Source organism: Natrix helvetica (genome assembly GCF_964273705.1).
Source record: "Natrix helvetica genome assembly, chromosome: Z".
Classification (NCBI taxonomy): domain Eukaryota; kingdom Metazoa; phylum Chordata; class Lepidosauria; order Squamata; family Natricidae; genus Natrix; species Natrix helvetica.
Window position 1 is genome coordinate 129658843 of NC_138554.1, and position 26195 is coordinate 129685037.

The window sequence follows — 26195 nt, forward strand, 5'->3', positions numbered from 1 at the left end:
TCACCAGCCTTAATGGCTGCTTCCTAGCCGCTGGCAAAAGGTCTATTCCTGGATCACCAGAGACTTTGTGGGTGTCTCTAGGATCGGCAGGATATGCCCCTTCCTATCACCATCTCTTCGGGACGGTTTAGGTCGAAGTTGGACCGTCTTGCGGCTGGAATTTTGGCGGCAGTCTAGGAGCCCCGAGATTGACTGTCGTGTCATGGCGACTTCAGCTGCTGGTTCCGGATTACTGCATTTCTTGAATTAGCACAAGTGTGTAAATAATAAACTAGCCTTGCATATTTTAGAATAAATAATATGTTATACTAACCCAGCCCATAATTAAGAAAGAAAAATGATAAACATTTTGGTAAAAGATTAATTGATAGACAATTTTATATAGAAGTTGCCTTTGTTTAAAATATTCACTAAGCAACTCTGAAGGTTCGTTTCCAGCTATTTGCAAAAAACAAGACAAAGAAATCCCGCCTTCTACAGTACATTCTAATTAAACCTGTAATTGAACAGGATTGCATTGTATGACTGGGTTTCTGAATTATATTATTCCTGTTTTTTAATTATCATGACTTGGTTTGCACATAATGTAGAGGGGCCATGATAAGTGAAGTTGGGTAAAAGGGCACTTTCATAAACAGACCATGTATTAGAAGGTATTCAAGGTTTTTAAAATGCTAAAACCATTAATGTGGGCCACTTGAAGCCCAAAAGATTTGGAATAAAGATGATTCTGCATGCTGAAATATAGAGTGATATCGCTTTATAGGGAGAGAACAGCTCCTTTAAGAAGTGTTTAGGTGAGAGTGTCAATCTCACTTCAAACCAGGAATCACACTATTTTAATAGAACTGTTTTCTTATCATGTGGGATTATTAGGCTGTAAAATTAGGTGAGTGTAGTCAACAATTCCGTATGGCAGTATTTTTTAAACTTGGCAACTTTGAAATGTGTGGCTCAATTTTCTAAATTCCTCAGCTAGCTTTAGTGAAGAAGCCCCCAAATCTTAAAGTTGCCAAGTTTGAAAAACTTACTGGCTTATTCCTTATTTATAAATTAAGCAACAGTTCTTGGGGGAAGAACAATAAACACATGTTAAAAATGTTCCTTCATGTAAAGTAACGTGAAGGAAAATAAACAGTAATTTTTATGAATTCTAATGCATACAGCTCAACGATGTAGTGATAAAACAAAAAATATCATATGACTGCACTGACAAATTGAAATTCTGGCAATTGTTGCAATCATTAAGTAAATCCTGAGGTGTTGTTAAGCCCTGGTGTGCACTGGTTAGAATGCAGTATTCCAGGCTAACTCTACTCATAACCTGGAGTTCAATCCTGATGAGACTTGAGCAGAGGTGGTGCTGGTTTGGCCCAGATTGGCCGAACTGGTAGTAGTGGCGGTGGGAGGCTCTGCTCACCTGCCCAGACGCTTCTGTGCATGTGGGTACATGCGCGCGGGTACACACCTGTACGGTAGTAAAAAAAATTAGCAACCCACCTCTGGACTTGAGCTTCAGCCTTCCAAGGTTGAAGGCTTATTTTGCTGACCTTCCGAGGTCAGCAAAATAAGGACCCAGATTGTTGGGGGCAGTATGCTAACATTGTAAACTGCTCGGAGAGTGCTGTAAAGCACAATGGAGCAGGATGTAAGTCTATTGCTATTGCTATTAAGTACATCACATAATTGCAACTTGTGTCTTTCCGTTGGCTTTCCCATTGAATTTGCCTGTTGGAAACTGCCAGTGAAATTGTACATGGTAATTATATGATGATTAGGGGACACCGTGGCTCAGTGGCTAAGACATTGAGCTTGTCAATCAGAAAGGTTGGCAGTTTGGCAGTTTGAATCCCTAGCGCCGCGTAACAAAGGGAGCCCCCTTTATTTGTGGCAGCTTCTGCCAACTAGCAGTTCGAAAGCATGTAAAAATGCAAGTAAAAAAATAGGAACCACCTTTGGTGGGAAGGTAACACTGTTCCTTGCGCCTTCGGTGTTTACTCATGCCGGCCACATGACCACAGAGACATTTTTGGACAGTGCTGACTCTTCGGCTTTCAAGCAGAGATGATCACTGACCCCTAGAGTCAGGAATGACTAGCACATATGTGCAAGGAGAACCTTTACCTTTACCAAATCATATGACTGTAGGAATGCCGTAATGGCCAGAACTTTAAGAAACATTGAACAGATGGTCACTAAGTGAGGAGTCTCCATAATTAGAAAACCAGAATGCTAAAGAGTGGAGTCAAATCATCTGCGAAAGAAATATAAAATGTAATCAGAGTTGCTAGATTTGAATTTGAATTTAAAATCAAGCAATACTAGAAAAAAGTCAGAAAAAAACAAACCAATTTTAATATATTTTTCATACACATCATATGAAAATCTTCACCTCCAGATCATTAGTATCCCCCCCCCCCCCAATTGAAATAAATGGCATAAACTGTGTCCGATGTGAAGTTTTTTTTAAAACAAAAAAGCATTTCTGGATATGTTTAAGTGAAGAAGCGAAGACTTTGCAATGTTCTTTACAATATTTCTACCCTGATTAGCTCAATAGCATCAAGAAGATGCAGCTGCATTCTGTTTCTTGCCTTCCTTTAATGGAGGATTCAAGAGAAAAATATCCTCTCAACTAAGCATTGCTGGTAGGGGTTATTAGACAAGTTAGGGCAAAGGTGATGTGCTGTGTATGGTGAGGAGCAATATGGAGATTCAGCACTTAAAAAGGAAGCCTCCTGTGGCATCAGTACTGCAAAATCAATGGTGTTCTGCCTTTGTGGTCTCCCTCCCAGGGGAAGTGGGCAGAGCCAGGCAAATATTGATCCTGGGATGGCCTTCCTCACACACTTTTCACTGGGTGGAGCCTTCTTGTCCAGACTTTTGATGGCTTAAAAGCCAAAAAGCAAAATGATTTTTCTGATGCTGACCAAATTGAAAGGAAACTCTCAAATTTCTAGAATTTGGTGTTAGACAAGCGACTCTGGCAACCTTGGATTCAGGAGTGGGTTCTAACTTCTTCTGCTCCCCGTTTGCTCAGGGACGTGTTTCAGATGTGCACGCGCTTGATGCACGCTACGCAAGCTTGATGCGGGCAGGTGCGCGCTTAATGCATGCTTGCGCAGTAGGTTTAAAAAAAACAATAGATGAAAACAACCAAGATACAACCAGTTCGGGGGCATAAGTTACTACCTACTCTAATGACTTATTCTCTGGAAACAAATATTGTGGGGGGTAAGACACCCCTAAAACCCCTCGGAGGGTGTTAAGATACAGCCTGTTGTGCCTTAAAATGGCTTTTATGTGCAGCACAGTGGAATTGCCCTAGTAACAGCTTCACGGTATTCCACAAGGTGGCTCCCTCTGGTAAAGGGGAAAATCCAACATTAGAAATTACATTTGGTCTGGACCAGTGGTGGGTTCCGGATCCCGTTGCAACCAGTACGGTTGCAACAGGGCCCGGCATCTACCACATGAATGCGCGCTGTACATGCATCCTTACCTCTTGCACCACTTTCGTGATGCTCCAGCTACTCGGCGGAGCATTATGCAGGCACCGTGTGCTCCAAGCGCGCACTCGGAAGCGCCGAAGAGCTCAAATACAGGTAAAGAGCTCGGGCGGGTGGGTGGGCCCTCCGGAGCACTCTACCGGAACAGTACCCAGTGCTCTGGGCAAGCACCGGTACACCTGTACAAGGACATACCGCCTGCAACCCACCACTGGTCTGGACATTTTCCCCTATAAATAAATACCTTGGCAACGCTGGATTATCAGCTAGTGTTCTATAGAATAGTTTTGGATGTTTTTGTTAAACACTGAATAATCTAGAGACAACTATAGTGCATATACAGACACAGAGTCAGAAACACAGACACCCACACACAACATTCCACCTCTGCACTTTTCTGACTGTCTTCCCCATAGAGAAGACTTGCTTTCTCAACTAGGAGCTTCTGATAGAGTCAGTTTCCAAATTCTGAATGGCAAATTTGATCTGAAGCCTAGATGAGTGCCCTGGAATCTATTGATTAAATAAAGCGTTTATTAACGAGCTTAACAAACTGTAAAGATAAAAGGCTAAAACTTAAATATTTCACATCCACCTTTTTAGTGATCTTCTGTAATAGTGTTTCAACCCTCGGCAGCTTGAAGGTCTGTGGACTTCAATTCCCAGAATTCTGATAGGGTGCCAAGGTTGAGAAAAACTGCTCTGCAATACGATTCAAATTCTGTATATTTTAGGTTTAAATATGCAGATAATTACATCTTGCCTGATTCAGAATTGCTGCCTGACTGATCAATATTGAATATACAAGAAGTGTTTGGATTCATACAAGGGGCATATTTGTATTATATTGTTGTAATTTGTGGATATTCTGTGTTATCACTGACATACAATTAATGCTGTAGTATGAAATAGTAAAGAGTCATTTTGTTCTTGTAAGGAATGAAAAGTTCCTTACCAGGAAGTATTTTCCTAATACAAAATAAATTGCATGGCAAGTTTTTTGATTTACTGTGAGAAATACCTTTGTCCTTGATAAGACAAATAAACGGGCTAATTTTGCTGACATTTTGCTTTGTGAAAGTTTATGATTTCTTTATTTTAATTTTTCTCCCAACAATATTAGTTTAATACTTTATTCCAGTCTTAAAATGCAGAAGTAATTACCCTCATATAAACCATTTCATAATACAGGACTGTATCAGTGTAATAATTTCTGCATTTTATAAATTACAGATGTACTGCTTGCATTGTGAAAATAGATTTTTTTTAAAAAAATGTTTTGTTGGTTGGTTGAAATCCCACAGAAAAAGACAGTTGTAAATTAATTCTTAATATTAGGTTCTGCTAGTCAAATTTAATCTTCCTTTTTGATTATAAATGCAATATCTGCAGTAATTACTAAATTAAAACACGCTCTACAAAGAACAGCATGCTAATTAAACTTGTTGCATTTTAATGGTTTTCTTTGGATCACAGTATACAGGAGAAAACAACAATAAATGCATCTCTCTTTCCTTTTTTAGAGCCTAGGGCTGCAGATGGTCAGAAGGTGTTATAAACACCTAGGCTCTAAATTAGCTTTTTGTATGGAAGGGAGAAAGGTAATTTTGTGTTTGAACTCCCCTCCACCGCCTATCTTTGCCCCACATAGTAAGCTTGTCTTGAAATGAACAATTCTCTAAATAAAGACTAATTAGGTCCTAAATTAATTAGAAGGTGTGATATGAAAAGAGTTTGATGAGAAGAGTCTGTCATTTTAGGCAAATGGAATGGAGCTAAATAAATTAGGTTTCATTAATATCTCATTGTTGTGTGAGCAGCTCCCTTTTATTGCATTCATTAGACAGCACTACATTAAGCTAGCTTTGCTGCCTATTATTGATTCAACATTCATTTACCACTTTCTGCAGAGAGGGAGAGGGGGAGAGGGAGGGAGGGAGGGAGGGAGGGAGAGAGAGAGAGAGAGAGAGAGAGAGAGAGAGAGAGAGAGAGAGAGATATTACTACTTCTGAGAACAAACATCACTGTTTCCTTTGAATTTTGGTTTATTATTTGGTTTGAATTATTATTATTATTTTTGCTTTGGCATTGCTTAGGATGGGAACATAGATAAAAAGGAATGGAAGGGTGATAATAGAAATGCACCACAGTTTATCTTGCATTTCATGAAAGTGGAAAAAATTATAAAAGGATAATACACATTTCTTGATGTATTAGAAGTAACGTAGTATAACATTATTTCCTTTCTTATTTATTTCCTCCTTTTCTTCCCCAGATGGAGTATTTGGGAAATGTCAGCGAGTTCCAGTGATAGATGTAAACAAGTATGAAATTTCACCATCAACACTTCATCGTTTGAGAATTGTCTTAGAGAAGTTGCTGCACAGAGGTACGTTGAAGAATACTTGGTTCACAATAGGACCTCTTAAAAAATTCTAAGTCAGTGTTTTAACTTCCAGCATCTTTATTTTATACCATCATTTATAGAGAGGGGATGATCCAAGTCAGGGGTGTCAAACTGGAGGCCTGCAGGCCGGATACAATATGCGCAGGCCACGCCCACCCCAGCTCCACGAAGGGGAAAAACGTTATGAAATGTCACATGATGGCAACATGACACCACGAGTTTGACACCTGTGATCTAAGTAGATTAAAATAAAGCTGTCAGAAAGGCATTCTTTCCCCTGTCTGCATTAATTACCTGTGTTTATTGCCTTGTTCTAGGAATTCTCTTCTTCTTTAAGCCAAGGAAGAGGGAAACGATTCTTTTTCTGGTCTCAACCCTATAACACAGTGGTTGTTAACATTTTCTTCACCATAGTCCCCTTTTAAATGCCTTTGTGGCCAACTCAAGATTTAAATCATAACTTTTCCTCAAACACTCATAAATCCTCTGCGACTATATTGCAGCCCTCCCTTGCGTCCATGGACCATTGGTTGAGAACCACTGCTATAGCAATCCCTTGAATTGAACTCTGTTCCTGTTGATTCTGTAGACCCAGTCATTTTATTTCTTGGCAACAATATGGAAATATGGTCTTCTTTCCGATGTAATTTGACTTCTAGTCTAACCTACCATTGTAGTATTCACTGGTCATCTCCCATCCAAAGAAACACTGATAGCATGTTGAGGCTAATAACTTCAATGAAACCAATCTGTCACTGTGAATCAAATCATACATACATTACAACATACATACATGACTGTTGTGGCCCAACAGGATCTGTTTGAGCTGCTGATGGACTCGGATAGCGAGGAACCATATGAGTCTGCCCTGGACGATGTGGAGGACGCTGTGCAGGGTTCAGACTCAGAACAGGGACCAGAGAGGCTGGTTGGCCACCAGGAGGCGCCTGAGGCATGGAGCAGTGGGGAGGATCAAAGGCAGTTTGTCCCTGATGCTAGATTGAGAAAGGCTGAGAAACGGAAGCAGCAACTCTGTAGGCAGACTCACAGAAGATGATTATGCACAGGTGGTTGTGGATTGGCCCCTCCCAAGAGAAATTATAGGTGAGGTGTTGGGAGGGGACATTTGCAGGAAACAACTGTTCGAATTAGTAGTTAAGAAAATCTATCTGTGTATTCTAGCTGTGTCTGTTCGTTTAGACTACCTGCGTTGCTTCATTTGAATTATCTGGGTTGCTGCAGAGCTACTCTATTGAATGTGAGTTGTCTGGGCCCTCAGCTAAAGGATTCGTTATCTCAGTAATTAAACAGTGGCAAACAGCCAGACCTGTGTTCTGGTTTATTCACAGGCGTGGAAGGCGGGGGGGGGGGGGGGTCAGAACACATGACTATGTCAGCTCACCGCCAAATAGCAATCAATTTATCTCTTTCCTTTTCATATTTTCTGTGGAAGTTTCATTTTCTGTCATTTGGACCTACGTCTTCTCTGCTAATAAGATATTCACTTTTATTGCTCTTACAATTACCATCTGTGTTTTCTTTCCTTTATTCTGCCATTGATTAATTCCAAATTAGGCTTGTGATCAAAGCAAAGATCAAAGATGTGTTAGGTTCATTATTAATAAAAAAAAGTTTTAAAAAACACTAAAACATTTCGATTAATTCAGAAAACTGAAAAAGGGCTACTTTAGTTTCATAAACCGCACTCTAATACGAAGTTGATTATACTTACTGTTGATATAAAGCTGTTCTTTTAATCAAAGGATTTTCAACTTATGTGAAATGTTTCATTTTCATCTAAATACGCTGCAGCTGATTGCTGCTTTGTATAAGTTATCACTTTGTTCCCATGTATGTATTATGGTGCTCTGTCTGATGTTCCCTGCAGTATTATAATCAATATGGAAATGGAAAAAAAAAAAACGAAATCAAAATTTCTTCAGTCTTTTGTTCTTCTTTGTTCTTCTTCTGCAAGCCATCTCTTTCTTTTAAAAATTATGTTATCTGTATTATAAAAGAGAAAAACACCTTTGTTTTCCATCTGCACAGCATCATAAAATATAACATCTGCCTTTTGTATCTTCTACATCAATGACAAGTAGCCTTTTTGTGATCAAGGTCAGTTCATTTTTTTAAAAAAATATATCTGAAAGCCAAGTAGCATTTGGACATTAGAACAGAATGGTAATAGCTGTGAAAAAGGCTGGGGTTAATTTTGATTTTTTAAAACACATTTTGCTTTATCTTAATTTCCGGCTAAAATTCTAGTGAAAATTGCACAGCTGTTATTCGCTGAAATTCTGCAAGTAATCTTGATACTTTCTGATTGGGGTGGAAAGGGCTTGAGTGAAAGCTGGATGTGGCCCATATTTTTTTTTTTACATCTTCATAGGTTAACTATTATCCCAAAAGCGTGTAATATGGGTATGCCATGCACATATCACTTAAAATTGGCATTTCTACTAGGAATAGAGAATGAATCATAATATAGCCATGTTAACCTAACTGATGGCTGGTCATCGTAATAGGAAACTATTAATTCTTGGTATGTACCAAACCTTGTGCATTCTTATTTTCTTCTGCTGCCTCAATTCTGTGACTTCTAAATAAAATCATTTGTAAATTCAGGGAGTCACAATATAACTTTTATGAGAACAAGCAGTGGAGATGTTACCAAGTCTGGTGACTGTCTCATAACTAAACGTTTGTCAGAAAACAGCCAACCTCAGAAATGCAAAGCATGATGTCCATTAAGCTGAGGAAAAAGTAGAGAAAGCCATGTAAGATTGAAAGTATAGAAGGTACTGCTTCAAATGATTTCATTCTAATATGCAATGAAAATGCTGCTGCTGATACCTAGGTAGGAGCTAAAGTTCAGCATTCCTATTTGGGTGGGCTGATTTTTTCCTGTCATTTATACACATACACAGATGCACACAATTGCATCCCTCCATGTTCTTCCTTTTAGATTCCCAATGCATCTTCTTTTTGTTGAATCCTCAACAAAATTATCTTTTTGTTATGTAATCAGGATAATAATACCATGTTTCCCCCAAAATACAACAGGGTCTTATATTTTTTTGACCCACGAAATATGGCCTTGGGCTTATTAAAGGGGAGGGCTTATTGTTTTTGGGTTGCCAGGCGGCTGCTTCCTTGCGACCGGGCTCCCAAAGAGCCGGGCACAGCCTCAGGGTCGAATGGCTGTGTTGCAGTGTCGCAACAGCAACACAGCAGCCATGAGGTGACCAAGCTCACAAGCAGCTGCCTGGCAACCCCTCTTTCCAGCTGGGTACAGTGCCGCTTACTGACCTAGCGGTACCTCGAAAGCACCAAGCAACGCGAGTGCCTTTGCCCCCCATCTTATTCCCCTGGTTTGGTGCCTTCGGGATACCGCTAGGTCGGAGAGCAGGTGCTCTGCCTGGCCAGAGGGGGGGATTGTCCAGGGGGCTTATTTTGGGAGGGGTATAATATTTTTGCCCACCCGAAATATGTGGCAAGGCTTTAGTTTCAGGACAGGTCATATTTTGGGGGAAACACAGTATGATGGAAATGAAGAAACCACATTCAGCAGAAATAGGATTCTGGATAACAAAATTAAATGCAGCTTAGCCCTACTGAACCTGGATCTATTCCTGAGCTGTCAGGTTATATTTTGAGCAAAGTTGCTGTTGCTTAAGTATAAATAAGAACAAGGCACACATGCAAAGGAAGAGGGAGAAAGATAAATATGGATGTGGGCACATTTGCACTGGTCAGAATATTTTGTTCAGTTTGAAAAATGATGGAGGGAAACTCATACACATTTAATGAGTCAATGGAATTTAATGTGGACTGGATTTAAATCTATTGTGGATGTGAAGGGGCTCAAGACTGATGATGGACTTAGCTCCTCCCATGGGCTCAAACTGATCCACCTTCCTTCCGTCCCTCCCTCCCTTCCTTCTTATTTGCCACCCATTTCGCCCATTAATATTTGTTTATTTGTGAGAATGATTTTGGGAAAAGATGTTAGCTATTCATTTATAACCCATATAACCCATATAACACATTCATTTGTAAGTCTTAAGCAGGAATCCCTCTTATGATTGGAATCTTTTATAAATGTTATAAATATATGTTGTTATTGTTAGATATTAACATATATCGGAGGAAGTCTCCTCTCTGGTCCGCTGCTACAGCGGGAAACAGGTATCGTTCTGATTGGTCGAGGGGCGTACCCGATCCCTATAAAAGGGGAACCCTCCGACCACAGAGCAAGCTGGATCACTACTACTACTAATAAAGAGCTGTTAAGTCACTTCGTGTCCGCAGTCTGTTCTCTCGTTGCCCAGATCTAACATTGGCGACGAAGGTGGGATCGAGAGACAGATAGGACAAAGAACGCTACCTCCAGAATCTCCGGATTTGATCCAGCCTAGGAATTCGGCAGAAATTCCGGCAGCCATCTCAGGTCACCACAGCGCGGCAAATTCAAACGAGAGAAGATGGCGATGCACCCTCCCCCCGCTCCATTCGACCCAGCGAACGACGAATGGGAAGCCTTCATGATTCGTTTCGAGTGTTTTCTCGAAGCGAACGAATACACGGGGATCACCGACGCCCGGAAGAAAAACATCTTCCTCGGCTACTGCGGAAAAGAAGTCTTCAACACGGCCAGAGACCTCACCGCGCCTACTCCAATACAGGCAGTAGCATGGACGGCGTTGCAACAGGCTCTACAGACTCATTACGCGCCAAAACCTTCCCGCCATGTTTGCCGCCAAGCATTCAACACGAGGAACCAGAAGGTGGGAGAATCTATCAACCAGTACGTTGCAGCTCTACGAAAAGCAGCCACACATTGTGGATTCAGAGACCTGGATGAGCAGATTATGGATCGACTCGTTAGCGGGCTGAGAGTCATTTCCCTACAAAAACGGCTGTTAGCCAAAACCAATTTAAGCCTACAGATTGTACTCGACGAGGCAAGAGCTTCAGAAGCAGCAGACAGATCAGCGGAGACAATTCAACGCGGGTTCAACACAGGCCAGCCAGCGCCAAGACACACCAGAGTCCACTACGAGGACACCATTCCAGATTTCGAGGATCCCGAGCTCGAGGAAAGTCACCTGATGCGGAGCAGTCACGTGAGACCTGGGGGGAGACCCGGATCCCGTTTGCCGCCCTGCGCAAGCTGCGGAGGGAATCACCCCCGGTCTACCTGTCGGTTCAGGAACGTTGTTTGTTCGCACTGCGACAAACTTGGGCACATCGCACGAGTGTGCCGGAGCGAAGTCCCTGCCTCACGGCAGCCACCCATGTACCGCCAACAGAAGCCCAACCCAGGGGCTTGGCGAAATCAAAAAGGGCGCCCAGAGAGAAATCCACAAGTGTTTACCCAGAGAGAAAATTCCCAAAGAGCTGAGCGGGCGTATCCCCAGAGAGATTACACACAAAGAGCTGAAAGAGCGTTCTATCAAGACGCTCAACGAGAGTATTTTCAGGATACAGATGCTGAGATAGAGTTGACCCAGAGAGAGGAGTTGTGAACGTATCTCACCACGATAAGTCAGGTCCGCACCAAGCGGCCAAAAAAGCTGAAAGTCACAGTCCTCTTGGAGGGCTCACCTTGCGAGCTAGAAGTTGACACAGGATCGTCCCTGACGATCATTTCATGGGCATCCATGAAACAGGCTATCCCTAGCCTCAAAAAGAGCCAACTACGTGTTCCAGACATCTTGCTGCAAGACTACCAGGGGAACCAAGTCCCCATCGTGGGCCAGGGCACATTCCAGATCCGTTTCAAGGACATCGTAGCCCAGCTGCCCGTGACCGTCGCCACCGCACCATTACAGAACCTTCTAGGACTAGATTGGTTTGAAGCCTTGGGGCTGGAAGTCACCGGGATCAACAGCGTGGAGAACAGCAGCGCTGAGCAGATCTTTAAGGAGTTCGAGGATGTGTTCAGCCCCGGTCTTGGTAAGTTTGTGGGTAAACCAATCTCATTCAACTTAGACCCCAAAGTGGCGCCAATCCGACTTAAACCGAGACGAGTGCCTTTTGCACTCCGCCCAAAAATAGATAAGGAAATAGATAAGCTAGTGGAACAAGGAACCCTTGAGCCGGTGGATCACGCGCGCTGGGAAACGCCCATTGTGACCCCAGTTAAGCCAGACGGGTCAGTCCGCATCTGCGCGGACTATAAATGCACAATTAATGTCGCACTACAACAAAACGCATATCCTGTGCCAGTAGTTCAGCACTTATTGCACTCGTTGGGGCCAGGAAAGATATTTGCAAAGTTAGACATGGCACAAGCTTACCAGCAATTGCCCGTGGACAGCGCCACAGCGGAGGCCCAAACTATAGTGACGCATAGAGGGGCATTCAAATGCAACCGGCTGCAATTCGGTGTGAGCATTGCTCCAGGTTTGTTCCAGAGCGTCATGGAACGGATTTTGCAAGGGATACCGGGGGTCGTCCCCTATTTCGACGACATCTTGGTGTCCGCTGCAAACGAGGAGCAATTAAATAAAAGAGTCAGAACTGTTTTGGCCAGAATCAGAAAGAAGGGTCTCCACCTTAAAAAAGAAAAATGCCAAATTAACGTGCCTAGCGTAGAATTCCTGGGATATAGAATCGATGGTCAGGGAATACACCCCACTTCAAAGAAAATTAAGGCGATCCAGGACGCCCCCACACCACGTAACCAGACCGAGCTGCAGGCCTTCCTCGGACTACTTAACTTCTACAGCGTTTTCCTGAGACAGAAGGCGACCGTTGCTGAGCCGCTACATCGACTACTCCAGCGAAACGCACCATGGAGATGGGGATGATCTGAAGCAGCAGCTTTTGCCGGGGTAAAGCGCCTGCTCACCACTGACTCGCTGTTAGTCCAATACAGCCAGACACTACCGCTAGTATTGACCTGCGACGCATCACCCTTTGGAGTCGGTGCAGTCCTTAGCCACAGGATGCCAGACGGAAAAGAAGCACCCATCGCTTTCTACTCTAGAACTCTTTTATCGGCCGAGAGGAACTACAGCCAGATGGACAGGGAAGCGTTAGCTGCGGTAGCTGGAGTAAAACGTTTCCATGAATACCTCTACGGCCGCGATTTTGAACTAATTACTGATCACAAACCGCTGTTGGGACTTTTGGCGGGAAACCGCCCCACCCCGGTCTCCCTCTCTCCACGCATGACCAGGTGGACTGTTTTCCTGGCTGCGTACTCCTACAAGTTAATTCATCGACCGGGCTCCACTCTAGGATACGCAGACGCACTCAGCCGTTGCCCACTACCGGACCTTTTGCCAGACCCCACTCCCGAAGTACCGGTGTTGCTCATTGACTGTTTGGACTCTGGACCGGTTTCTTCCTGCGACGTTGCAAGGTTCTCCTCTAAAGACAGTTTAATAAAGCAAGTTCAAACTTGGGTTTGGAGGGGGTGGCCGAAGGGAAACGTGGGCCCAGAATTCAAAGTGTTTTGGTCAAAACGGGACGAACTCTCAGTGTTACAAGGTTGTTTATTGTGGGGGGATCGAGTTGTTATTCCGTATGCTTTACGTAGAAATGTATTAGATGCTTTACATGTTGGTCATCCGGGGATTGTTAGGATGAAGGCGTTAGCAAGAAGTTACATTTGGTGGCCAAACATGGACAAAGAAATAGAGGAATGGGTGGCCACTTGCGACCCATGCCAGGAATCGAGACCAGCACCCCCGGAAGCGCCCGCCACAGAATGGGAGAAGCCTAAAGCACCCTGGTCGCGAATACACATCGACTTCGCAGGGCCATTCCAAGGTCAGACTTTCCTTATAGTTGTGGATGCATACTCGAAATGGCTAGAAGTAGTCCTAATGACTTCAACCACGGCAGAGGCAGTCATTAAGGTTCTACGGCGACTTTTCGCCACCCATGGCCTTCCCGACCTCCTGGTCTCCGATAACGGGCCCCAGTTCACGGCCATGCAATTTGAGACATATCTAGCAGGTCAGGGCATTCGGCACGCCCTCATCGCTCCATTCAATCCGGCATCAAATGGACAGGCGGAGAGAATGGTGCGATTCGCAAAAGAGGCCCTCGCTAGGATGGGTCCAGGTGATTGGCAAACACGCATTGACCATTACCTATTGATCCAACACATTACCCCCAGCGCAACGACGGGTAGGAGCCCCGCTGAACTACTCATGGGCCGCCGTCTACGGTCTCACCTGGACCGTTTTCACCCAAATTACTCTGCCACAGCTCCCGCAGACTCGACAAGCAAGATTCGGAGTTTTAGCATAGGGGATTCAGTATACGCCCACAACTATGCAGGGGGAACATTGTGGATGCCGGCAAAGGTTATTGGCATCACGGGTCCACGATCGTATCTGTTGGAACTAGAAGATGGGCGGAACTGGAAAAGGCATATCGATCAACTACGGGGTCGCCTGGCGCACTCAGATCTACGAACAGAGAACGAGAACTACCTGCCATTACAAAGCCAGCCACTCGAGTCAGATCTACGAACAGAGAACGAGAACTACCTGCCATTGCAAAACCAGCCACTCGAGAGCCCCAACGCAGAGAACTACGACACCTGCGAGCCCAGGTCAGAACAAGGGACCGAGCACGAAGCAGAGCAAACCCCAAGCAACGTAAGCGAGCAGACCCCGGAACGCCCAAGCAACGAAAGCATGAAACCCCCCGAACGCGAAGCAGAGAAAGCACCCGATCCTGCAACTACTTCTAACCAACCCGATCTGCGACGCTCCTCCCGAGTAAGACAAACACCAACGTACCTAAAGGACTATGTTACTAACCGCAACGTTCCGTCTAGGAGGGGAGGGGTGTTAGATATTAACATATATCGGAGGAAGTCTCCTCTCTGGTCCGCTGCTACAGCGGGAAACAGGTATCGTTCTGATTGGTCGAGGGGCGTACCCGATCCCTATAAAAGGGGAACCCTCCGACCACAGAGCAAGCTGGATCACTACTACTACTAATAAAGAGCTGTTAAGTCACTTCGTGTCCGCAGTCTGTTCTCTCGTTGCCCAGATCTAACAGTTATCATCAGATAAAAAGGAAAATAATTTAATTCATTACAGTTACATAGCTTTTTACATATGTATTACTGTACATAAACCGAAAAAAATATTTTACAGTTAGTTATATGTTACAGAGACGTTTGTTAAGATCCAGCTGTTTTGTCTAGCACAGGACACAGGAGGAGGTGATGCTTTCATTAGAAGTGGAGTTGCAAGTAATTCTGCTATAATTTTCTGATTTGATTTTTTTACTTTGTTTTTTAATGCCTGTCTTTTTTTAATTGAAGTATTTTTTTAAAAAATACTTAGCTGCCCAGAATCTTTGGGGATTAAGGTGATATACAAATGAATAATATATAGATACAACTAGGATCTCAAAGTTTTTATTTGTTTCACCTGTTAGCTTTTTCATAACAGAAACATTTAACAGAGAGTTTGTTAATTAAATAGGATATGTTTTTAGAAGGTAATATCATTACAGCCCACATTTCTTTTCTTTAGAGGTAGGAAGCAAGACACAAAGAGTGTAAAAATAAGAAAAGTAGGGTTTAAAAATTGTGGCTGATGCTTGGCTTGGACTCTCTGCTTGTGTCAATGTATGAATTAAGTAAGATGATTTTGCAATAAAAATCCCATAATGAGGTATCTTAGCTCACCTGTAATTCTGATAATTGCTACAGTAATTGAGTTGGAGGATTGTACTTTGCTTTTATATAAACTTAATGTGCTCCTTACATACCTTTTAGTAGCTCTTCAAGGCTGGATGGACAATGAGAGGTTTTTCTTCTGAATTATTGTGGAAGCTTTGGCACCACTTTTATCCATTTTATGTGTTAATAATTGAGGAAGAATAACCATTTTAAGTATTCACTGTAATTTTAGAACTGAACTAAAAAGGATACCACTTCCTCTTTGTATAAAGGAGCATTTTAAATATATAAAATGTTTCTTAATTGAGCAAATTTCTTTTTAAGAAAAATAATGTCAAGAAAAGCTTTAATTACATACATTCAGTAATGCAACACTTATTTATTATTATAACACTATCTTTAAAAGCTTAATCTGAGACTGGAACTTTCTTTAAAAAGTGAAATACTATGGCATGAAGGCAGACAATGTGCAGATTTTTTTAAAAAAATTATGGGAGAACAAAGATTTGACATTATCTATTTTACAATTAACCACAAATCTTTTATCTATAGCCTCAGTTTAAAAGAGTAAATTCTTGTTTGTTTGGGGGGATTGAAATCTGGATTTCTTCAGTTTAACAGTTTCAAAAATTGACAATAAAAATGAACAAATAGGGCATCTTATAATTTTTGAAATTTGTACATTTTCTATTCCTAAAAGGATTTTCTTCTTTTTTAATATTTAATTTTATTGGTAAACAATAACACTACAGTAAAGAGGTAAAGTATTGTTTCAAGCAAACCCCAGTGGATTATTTTCACTGTGGAAAATAAGAGCATATTTTAAAAAAAGATTTCCATGTGCAATAGATTGACAGTACTTCATCCATCATTTGACATGTTTTTGTATAGGTTACAGTACAACAGGAAAAAACTCAGTATACAGTGCTTGAAGTCAAAGTTGTAAAATTCAGTCTTATTGTCAGGTCATTTCTGATTTAATTAGGGGGATCTCTCTGACATCTTTCTTCAGGAGTTGAACTTTTCAAACAGAATGGTAGTTAGTGACACCAGAATATAGTCTGCAACCTGAATAGAGACAAAATAAATTCTCAACCATTGCTCTTGTAAAAAGAATGCTTCATGGCAATTACTTTAATGGGAAAATAGAGTGCAATTTCTAGAACTGGAAAAACGAGCTGGCTTTATAGTTATTTAAACCATAACGCTCTACAGAAGATTAGAATCTATATTGTGTTTCTTTTTTATTTCAGATTTTCTATCTCTTTATTCAGAAGTACAGTTTCTAAACTTGCATCTCTTCTCTTATCTAAATCACAGTAAATTGACTTACATACTTTTTAAAAGTTTCATCTTGCCTTCTTTTGCTAATTTCACCCCAATTGTCTTTTAATAAGCACATCATCTTTTTGACGTTATGTCACGAAAATATTTCCTTTCTGCTATCTGCCTATCTTAGTTATTTCCTCAGTTTTCCATTTCTTTGTAACAGTGTTTTTTTTTCTTTTTCATTTTTATATGATTGTAGTATTGGCTTTCTCAATTACTTTTCCCCCCTGTAGCCAGCTATCTCGTCATATTTATACAGTTATTAAAATATTATTTATGTGTTTTTTTTCTTTCTTTTCTTTTGCTGCCTATCCTGGTGACCCCTTCATCATTATTTATGACAAGCCAAGAAAGGGTTTCCTTTATTTATCAATACAGTTTTTTCCGATATTTCCTTCTTTATGTTTCATCAATGTTAACTCTGTCTGTCTTGCTGATATATTTTTATATACGATATTTTTTTTCTCCTGTGCCCACATTAGGTTATACATTTTAATTACACATATGTTAATATCTGGCCTCTGAATCATTAAAAGAGCCTCAACTTTTTAAAGCATATGGTTGTAGTTGGGGAGAAGGTTGAAAGCAACTTAGGAAGTAGCTGCATGAGTCTGGAATCAGTTGTAGTAGCTATGTACAGCCTTCAAAGAGCCTGGTTTAAAAAAATAGAAAATTGCTCATCGAATAGCGGTAAAAAAAAGTCATGTTAAGAAAAAAATAGTGGAATTTGCCCTTTCTCCTGACTGTTGCTTCTTAAAAGGCTTTTAATAGGCAGTATTATATTTCAGAGCTTGTTATTTCTTTTGTATTATGGCCACAATGCAAAATAAATAATAATCAATAATCCAGCCAAGCTTTGCCAAAAAGAGGCAATGTTTATTATTTGTAGAATGAAAAGAAAACTGATTTTTTTTTGCAATGGAAACAGATTTATTTAAAAGACATATTTTTTAACTTTGTTAAAATTTTAAATGAATATATGTCTTTATATCAAAATTACAAAAATAAAAAAAAATCCCTTGGCACTTCTAAATAGAGGAATACTTGCATCAATTTGCTGGATGACGGATGTGTGGTGCATAATTCATGAAGCAATATCCATCATGGGGGAACTGTAGAAAAAAGAAGAAGCAAAAAACTGCACTGTGATGCAATTCCCAGCTTTTGCATCAGAGCAGGAGTGTCAAACTTGCAGCCTGCGGACCATATGGGCCACGCACGGGCCACGCACTGGCCACGCCCACCCCTGGTTTAGATTAGATTAGATTAGATTTATTAGATTTATAGACCGCCCCCTCTCCCCAAAGGGACTCGGTTTAGAAAAGGGGGGGAAGGTCATGATACATCATATGACGACAATATGACACTGTGAGTTTGACACCCCTGCGTTAGAGCAACAACTCCACCATTTTAACTATGATGTCATTAAAAAAAGCTTCAATTGCATAATATTAGGCTTCAAAATTATAAGAAGAAATTGTAAGACCTTTTAGGCTCAGGTATGTTCTCATTTAATCTTTCTTAGATCTTGGGCCAGAATATTGAAAATGAATAACTGGAAATAATGTTGGTGGAAGAGATTTTATTCTGAAAGTATGATTTGCATTAATTGGATGATGGGTGATTGGCCCAGGGTGGGTTGTAACTGACAAAGACCTGGAAGAATGCTATGAATCCGATGAATGTTGGAGGCAGAGCCTAGAATAAAAACTGAAGATGTGAATGGATAATTTCAGAAAGATGTGAGATTCATAAAAACAGAACATCGAAACATTTAATAAAAAGTCAAGAAAACCATTGACTTGTAACCATCATATCCATTGTTTAGTTTTTTTAATTCTAATGCTATAAGAAATAAAGAAATTAAGGTTGAACTTGTAGTATAGAAAGGCAATGATGATTTCATAGGTATTTCTGGAATCTGGCAGAGTGATTCTCCTGATTAGAATAGAGCACTTGAAAGGTATGATTATGAGAGATGGTTCTCCCATGTCAATAAAAGTACATGATAAAAAACCCGACAATTGCAAACACAAAGGATATATGGAAGCAAGCCAACCCTTTCAAACAAGAGAGAGCCAGGTAGCCTGTTATGTAAGGAAGGAAGACAAAGAAAACACAAGAGGATTTGAAGATGTTTTTTAAACATAGGACTAGTTCTTGAATCACAACTGTTTCTGAAATTCTTAGGAAGTCGTATCCAAAAGAATTTAGCAACTGCTGCAACTCGAGAACTAGTCTTATATCAGGGGTGGGTTCTGCCCGGTATTACTGCTGGTTTGCTCATGTGCTTGCTTTGCGTGCGCTCTGGATGCACGCACATGAACAGTTGAATGAAAATTGTGCTGCACGTGAGCAGAACTCAAAAAAAATCATGGTGATGGTGGTGACTGGGGAACTGGTTTGGAGGCGTGTCCAGCCTGGGTCGTTGATGGTTCTGCCAACTAGGCCTGCACACCACTACCGGTTTGGTCTAATCAGTCCGAACTGGTTGGAACCCACTTCTGTCCTATATATTACAGAATGTATATGAGTCAATAATGCACAATAGTTGCTAAAAGACCCAAAGATGTGATCCCAAAGATGATCCAGATTTCTCTCTCATCTCAGGTTTAGAACATGTAATGATACCTTGTGGTGGAATTCAGCTGAGTTTGCGCTGGTTCAGGTGAAGCAGTTGTTAAATTACACCCCACTCCCTTCTATCAAAGTGAATCCTGGGCGCTGTGCTCAAATAGAGAAATGGGCAACAGAGCAGTTGGTGCATGGGAAGGAGAAGGGCACTTCCTTTCTTTCTTCTCCCTGCTCCTCCCCCCCCACCTTGTGCTGGCCACTCCATTGCCCATTTCTCCATTGCAGTACAGCACCCAGGATCCACTTTGATAGTGGATGGTGGTGGTAATTTAACAATTTAACAAGGGTCAAGTTGGCTGTTGCAGGAAGTTCGTCCCGCATATGTGATGGAACTGGAGTATGGGGTTGAGCCACGTATCTCACGACAGCCAGCCTGACCCTGAGCAAACTGGTTGTTAAATTATTTGAATCCTACCACTGCATGTAACTAGTTACAGTTTCATGTAACTAGGAAACAAATCTTAGGAATGAGAGTAGTTTGTTAATAGAATCGGAAAGAAGAATTTTAAGAAGATATAATGCCATAGCCATGATGCTTATAATGAGCAGGAATGAGCACCCAGACACTGGGTGTCTGCTCTTTTTTTCCCCAGGCCCACTGGCAGAACCATGTCTTCAACGCCTTCGAAAAGAGTGTTAGAGTAGGGTAATGATGTTCTAGAGAGATGGAGCCACCATGGAGAAGGCTCTTCTTCTGGGTCCTGCCAGATGTATCTCTCAAGGGGATGGAACCAGTGGTGGGATTCAAATTTTTTTAGTACTGGTTCTGTGGACATGGCTTTGTGGGCATGGCAGGGGAAAGATACTGCAAAATCCGCATTCCCTCCCCACCCCACTAACCTGTTTTCCAGCTCTGTTCTCCTGTTCAGGGCAACAAAAGAAGATCAGCTGGGAGGCAGCAGGGAGAGGGCCAGCCTATTTGCTGGTTCTCCGAACTACTCAAAATTTCTGCTACAGGATCTCCAAAACCTGTCAGAACTGAGTGAATACCACCTCCGGACGGAACTCAGAGTATTCCTTGCCTCCCTGCTCTAATGGGTCAGGTAGATGTGACTGGCAAGAGACAGTCCCTCAGATAACCTAGTCCCAAGCCATTAAGGGCTTTAAAGGTGATCCTGGGGAGACACCGGAGGCGAGTCTTGAGGTACCACTCTGGGAGGAGTTTGACTCTGTTGCCGCCGAGGATATGGACAGGCTACGCGGGCGACTGCGGGCCACCACATGTTTATTGGACCCGTGTCTCTCCTGGCTTGTACTGGCAGCCTGGGAGGTCACACGAGACTGGCTCCTGGGACTGGTGAACGCCTCGCTGAGGGAGGGGTTCCTACCAGCCGCCTTGAAAGAGGCGGTGGTGAGGCCCCTACTTAAGAGGCCTTCTCTGGACCCAGTAGAGTTAGCCAATTATCGTCCTGTCTCCAACCTTCCCTTCTTAGCGAAGGTTGTTGAGAGTGTGGTGGCGCAACAGTTCCCTCGACACCTGGAGGAAATTATTTATCTAGACCCGCGCCAGTCCGGCTTTCGGCCCGGCTACAGCACTGAGACAGCTTTGGTTGCGTTGGTGGATGATCTCTGGAGGGCGAAGGATGGGGGTTGTTCCTCCATCCTAGTCCTGTTAGATCTCTCAGCGGCTTTCGATACCATCGACCATGGTATCCTACTGCGTCGGCTGGAGGGGATGGGAGTGAGGGGCACCGTTTTGCGGTGGTTCTCCTCCTTCCTCTCCGGTCGGACGCAATGTGTGTTGACGGGGGAGCAGAGGTCGACCCTGAGGCCGCTCACGTGTGGGGTGCCACAGGGGTCGGTCCTCTCACCTCTCCTGTTCAACACATACATGAAACCGCTGGGCGAGATCATTCGAGGATTCGGGGTTGAGTGCCATCTGTATGCAGATGACACTCAGCTATATATCTCTACCCTGAACCACCCCAACGAAGCCGTCGAGGTGATGTCCCGGTGTCTGGAAGCCGTCTGGGTCTGGATGGGTGACAACAGACTCAGGCTCAACCCTTCCAAGACGGAGTGGCTGTGGCTACTGGCGCCCCGCTTTAGCCAGTGTGTTCCATCTCTGGCCATCGGGGGGGAACAATTGCCCCCGGTGGATAGGGCACGCAATTTGGGCGTCCTCCTAGATTCCCGGCTGTCGCTAGATGATCATGTGACAGCCGTGGCTAGGGGGGCGTTCCACCAGGTTCGCCTGGTGTGCCAATTGTGCCCCCTACTAGAGCGGGACGCCCTTCGCACAGTCACTCAGGCCCTGGTGACTTCCCGTCTTGATTACTGCAATGCTCTCTACATGGGGCTCCCCTTGAGATGCACCCGAAGGCTCCAGCTGGTTCAGAATGCAGCCGCGCGGGCTATTATGGGGAGTACTAGGTACTCCCATGTGACACCGTTCCTGTGCGAGCTGCACTGGCTGCCTGTGGCTTTTCGGGTGCGTTTCAAGGTGCTGATTGTCATCTTTAAAGCGCTCCATGGCTCGGGACCTAGTTACTTGCGGGATCGCATTCTACCCCACACATCCCTGCGACCAATCCGCTCTCACAGAGAGGGGCTGCTCTGGGTACCTTCCGCTAAGCATTGCGGGCGGGCGGTGCCTAGGAGTAGGGCCTTCTCTGTGATGGGCCCAACCCTCTGGAACGACCTACCCCCCGATATTAGAACTACCTTGGACCTCCGCTCCTTCCGTAAAAAACTCAAGACCCACCTGTTTCGACTAGCCGGCCTGGCCTAATTGTAATTACAAGTAACACTCACTACTGACCTTCCTGAATGGCTTTTTAAATTTTAAATTTTTGGGGTTTTAAATTGGTTTTAGAATTGTTTTAATTATTTAATTAGTTTGGGTTATATATACAGGCTGTATGTTTGCGTTGTTCTGTCTGGTGTTTTATGTCATGTTTTGTTGTTTTTATATATGAACGGTCTGTATACCGCCCCAAGTCCCTGCGGGGAGAGGGGGCGGTCTATGAATTTAATAAAACCTAAACCTAAACCATAACCAACACCTTGAATTGCACCTGGAAGCTAATCAGCAAACAATGCAACTCAACATGCTATATTGCTGATTATAGGAATTTCTTAAAATGCTATATACTGGAGTGCAGTTATAATTTGAGCATTAAGAATGTCTTGAATATAGATGGATGCCCAGTTTTAAATTTTACATAATTTACACCGAGTCATTCATTTCTTTAAAAAAAAGATAAGCAGAAAATAGAAATAGAATAACAGATTTGGAAAGGACTTTGGAGGTCTTCTAGTCTAGCCCTCTGCTTAGGCAGGAAATTCTACACCACTTCAGACAAATGATTATCCGATCTCTTGTTAAAAACTCCCAGTGTTGGAGCATTCACAACTTCTGGAGGCAACTGTTCTACTGATTAATTGTTCTAACTGTCAGGAAATTTCTCCCCAGTTCTAAGTTGCTTCTCTCCTTGATTAGTTTCCACCCATTGCTTCTTGTCCTGCCCTCAGTTGCTTTGGAGAATAGTTTGACTCGCTCTTCTTTGTGGCAACCCCTGAGATATTGAGTTGATTTGTGATGACTATCTGAATTAGTCCCTGCTATTTTCTTGGCAAGGTTTTGGGGAGTGGTTTGCCGTTGCCTCCTTCTTGGGGCTGTGGGGATGACTGGCCTAAGCTCATCCAGGTGGCTTCATATCTATGGCAGGACCGGACAATTTTTAGTCTAGTTTCTAGTCTGGTGCCTTAACCACCACACTAGACTGACACTCTTATAAAGTATTAATGCCAATCTAATGCCAGCATAATAACAGTGCAGTAAGATAAAATAATACAGTAGCGTTTCATAGTAGCATTTATAAAACTGTATGTTTGGATATTGAATAACAAAGAATGCAGCTGATATAATTGACAGTGTCATTCTAGCAGTCCATCCTAAGTAATGAGTTCAATGTCACTTCTACTTTTTCATTTTAAGAACTGTGAATAATTAAAGATTATGGTTATAGATACTTTTCTAAGACAAGCAAATCCATATAAGTTATTTATTAGGAGACTCTCAGATTCACTAAACCATTGGCTTATATGTTTGTGCCACACCAGGAAAGTCTGTAGTTCTGAAGCATGTCACTATTTTCATGTAAATTATCCTGTAACAGAGCCAAAGCTATTTTCACTTCTCTGATAACATGATTGTAGACCCTAATATTGTCACACAGTTTCAGGGTTTCAAATGTCTTCTCATATGCAATATGTCCTCAGTTACTATCTTACACGGAAACAATTGGAAAAATTATGCAAACGATGATTCATATGAGACATCACTATTGGTGACTTCCCTGTGTTCTGTTCGCAGGAACAATTTGGTTTGCTTTTACCTAAATTACTCTTCATTTATTTATCCAACTTAAAAGTTCACCAAAGTTTGAATGCAATTTTTGATTGCATTTGATTGCATGACATTTGATTTGCTTTTTCATTTTAGTGACTGCATTTATTACATTTTTAGATTACACAATGCCTCTAGGAAGGCATCACTCAATTAAAGCATTTTGTTTTTAAAAAAAGAGCAATATAAAAATCAACATATAAAGAGTCATACTAAGCAGACTTAACAGATGAGGGTTAAATAAACATTGGAATGTATGTAATGAGATCATTTAAACCTTTTATTCCCTTTGTTTTAGAAAGTATATTATGAAGCTTGAATCAGATCCTATATAAGCAGAAGTGGAATTTTAAACATTATACAAGATTTCCCTCCTAAAACTACTATTGTTGCTTTCCTCTCTTCCTTTTATGTTTGCACTATTCAAGAAGCACTTATTTTAACTAAATAACTCTAAGTCCTTCTAGTGTGTTGTGAGAATGATGTTCTATAATTTAATGTATGCAAAATGTTTCAGAGAAGATGGGGATATCTAAATTTGCATTCCTAGTTGCAATTTGTGAAACGTTTAGGAGTGGAAGGGGGGGAGAAATAATGATATTCTTTTATATGCAAATTTTAAGTTTTGACATTGATCAATGCCCCCTCCCTCACTTCCTATGTCTCTAAGGGAATGAAGTGCTATTACTAGATAACCAGTTCAAGCTATACACACTATTCATAGCAGAACTAAAGTACCCACCAGGGAGAGAAATGATTAGCAGTACATTCCCGTTTACACTCTGCAGAATGTTTTCCATCCCAGAATACTACTCCTTTCAGCTCATTTACATGGGAGAGACTGATAGCTGCTGATTTCTGAAAGCTGTAAATGAGCTTTTCTTTTCACTAATAGTTTTTACTAACCATAGATTATGCTCCCAATGCCTAAAGCTGTTTGCTGCATCCATCACTGATACTGCTTAATGAGAGCTCATATAATTTGCCTTGTGAAGACAGTGTTTGTAGGGTCCTCTCGAAGTGCTTCTATGATGTGCATAATTTATACATATAGGATTTATGTACGCTACATTTAAAGACCCAGGATGAAAGAAACACAAATAGAATTGTTCAGCCAATAACTCCAAGGATTGCAGATATTTTGCTTGTATTTTCTGTATTCTTCATTAATAAAGCATGAAGTAATTGAAAGTCAAATATTGTCAGGCATACGACCTTAAAAAAACTTTTAAGATGATTTTTTTTTTAAAAAATCCCTTTTAAACTAATAATATGATGAAATATTATAATGATAAAAGAAGTAGTTGAAAAGCACCAAATGGCTACTTTGGTGAAGTTATTCTACTTTTTACCATTCGGCTGTTTTTTTGTTTTTTGAACAATTACAATTGTTTAGTAATCCCAATATTGTTAGCAAAAGGATTGTGGAAAAAGTTACATATCACAAGAGTCAATAGGAAGTTTTTCAGCTGGACAACGTGGGGGGTTTGGGCTCTTTAGAGCCTCACATGAACCCTGTCTGACAAACCAACTTTGAGGTCCGTTTGGACCAGAACCCCCCCTGGAGGTGGGGGTGAGGAGGACAGCATCTCACTAGAGCCAGGGGGAGGCAACAGAGCCCCCACAGATCAGAGATTTGTTTTTTGAATCGGAGTCAGGGCGACAGCCTATGAATATGGCTGACAAGACGCTGAACTTCTTGTCAAAGTAAAAGAAACAACAGGAGAGTTCGGAAGGGTTGAACGGCCAGTAAAATAGTCTATCTAACCCACAGCCATAAATCAAACCTGGAAAAGGCAAAGAAGTGTTGAGAACATAAATAATATTGATGGTCAGATCGGGATTTTTCCAAAAAGAAGAAAGAAAGAAAGAAAGAAAGAAAGAAAAAAAGAAAGAAAGAAAAAAGAAAGAAAGAAAGAAAGAAAGAAGAAAAAAAAAGGAGGGTTCAAACACCAGCCCCTCCAAAAGTTATTTACTCGGGAAAAAAATTGGACAGAAAGGAGGAAGCAGAGAAATGACAAACCCATTCAAGTATAAATTTTAAACTTGGTTTTGGATTTGAAAAAGAAACCAAACACTTTGAAAGATTTATTCTGTTTGAACTTTTTCTAATTGATAAATATTAACTCCAAAAAAAAAAAAGCACTTCTTCTTACTGATAACTGATGGCCTAACTTTGACTGTGCGGAAGGTTTTAATTAACTAACTGCCATAAATCAGAACTTTGAAAAGTAGGATAGCTGATTGCAAGCCTGTTTTCAAGTGATATATTGTGAGCAGCTACAAGAGACCGGACCTGGT

The 26195-nt window shown here is 41.8% G+C and overlaps 1 protein-coding gene across 1 annotated transcript in view; it reads left to right on the top strand.

The window, feature by feature from the left end:
* Positions 1–26195, top strand: part of PTPRN2 (protein tyrosine phosphatase receptor type N2) — a gene marked incomplete at its 5' end in the record, with an annotated part of 788338 nt that overhangs the window by 143084 nt on the left and 619059 nt on the right. The window contains one exon of the mRNA XM_081933438.1: positions 5785–5898. Coding sequence (XP_081789564.1) covers positions 5785–5898 — 114 coding nt within the window. The remainder of the gene's footprint in view (positions 1–5784; positions 5899–26195) is intronic.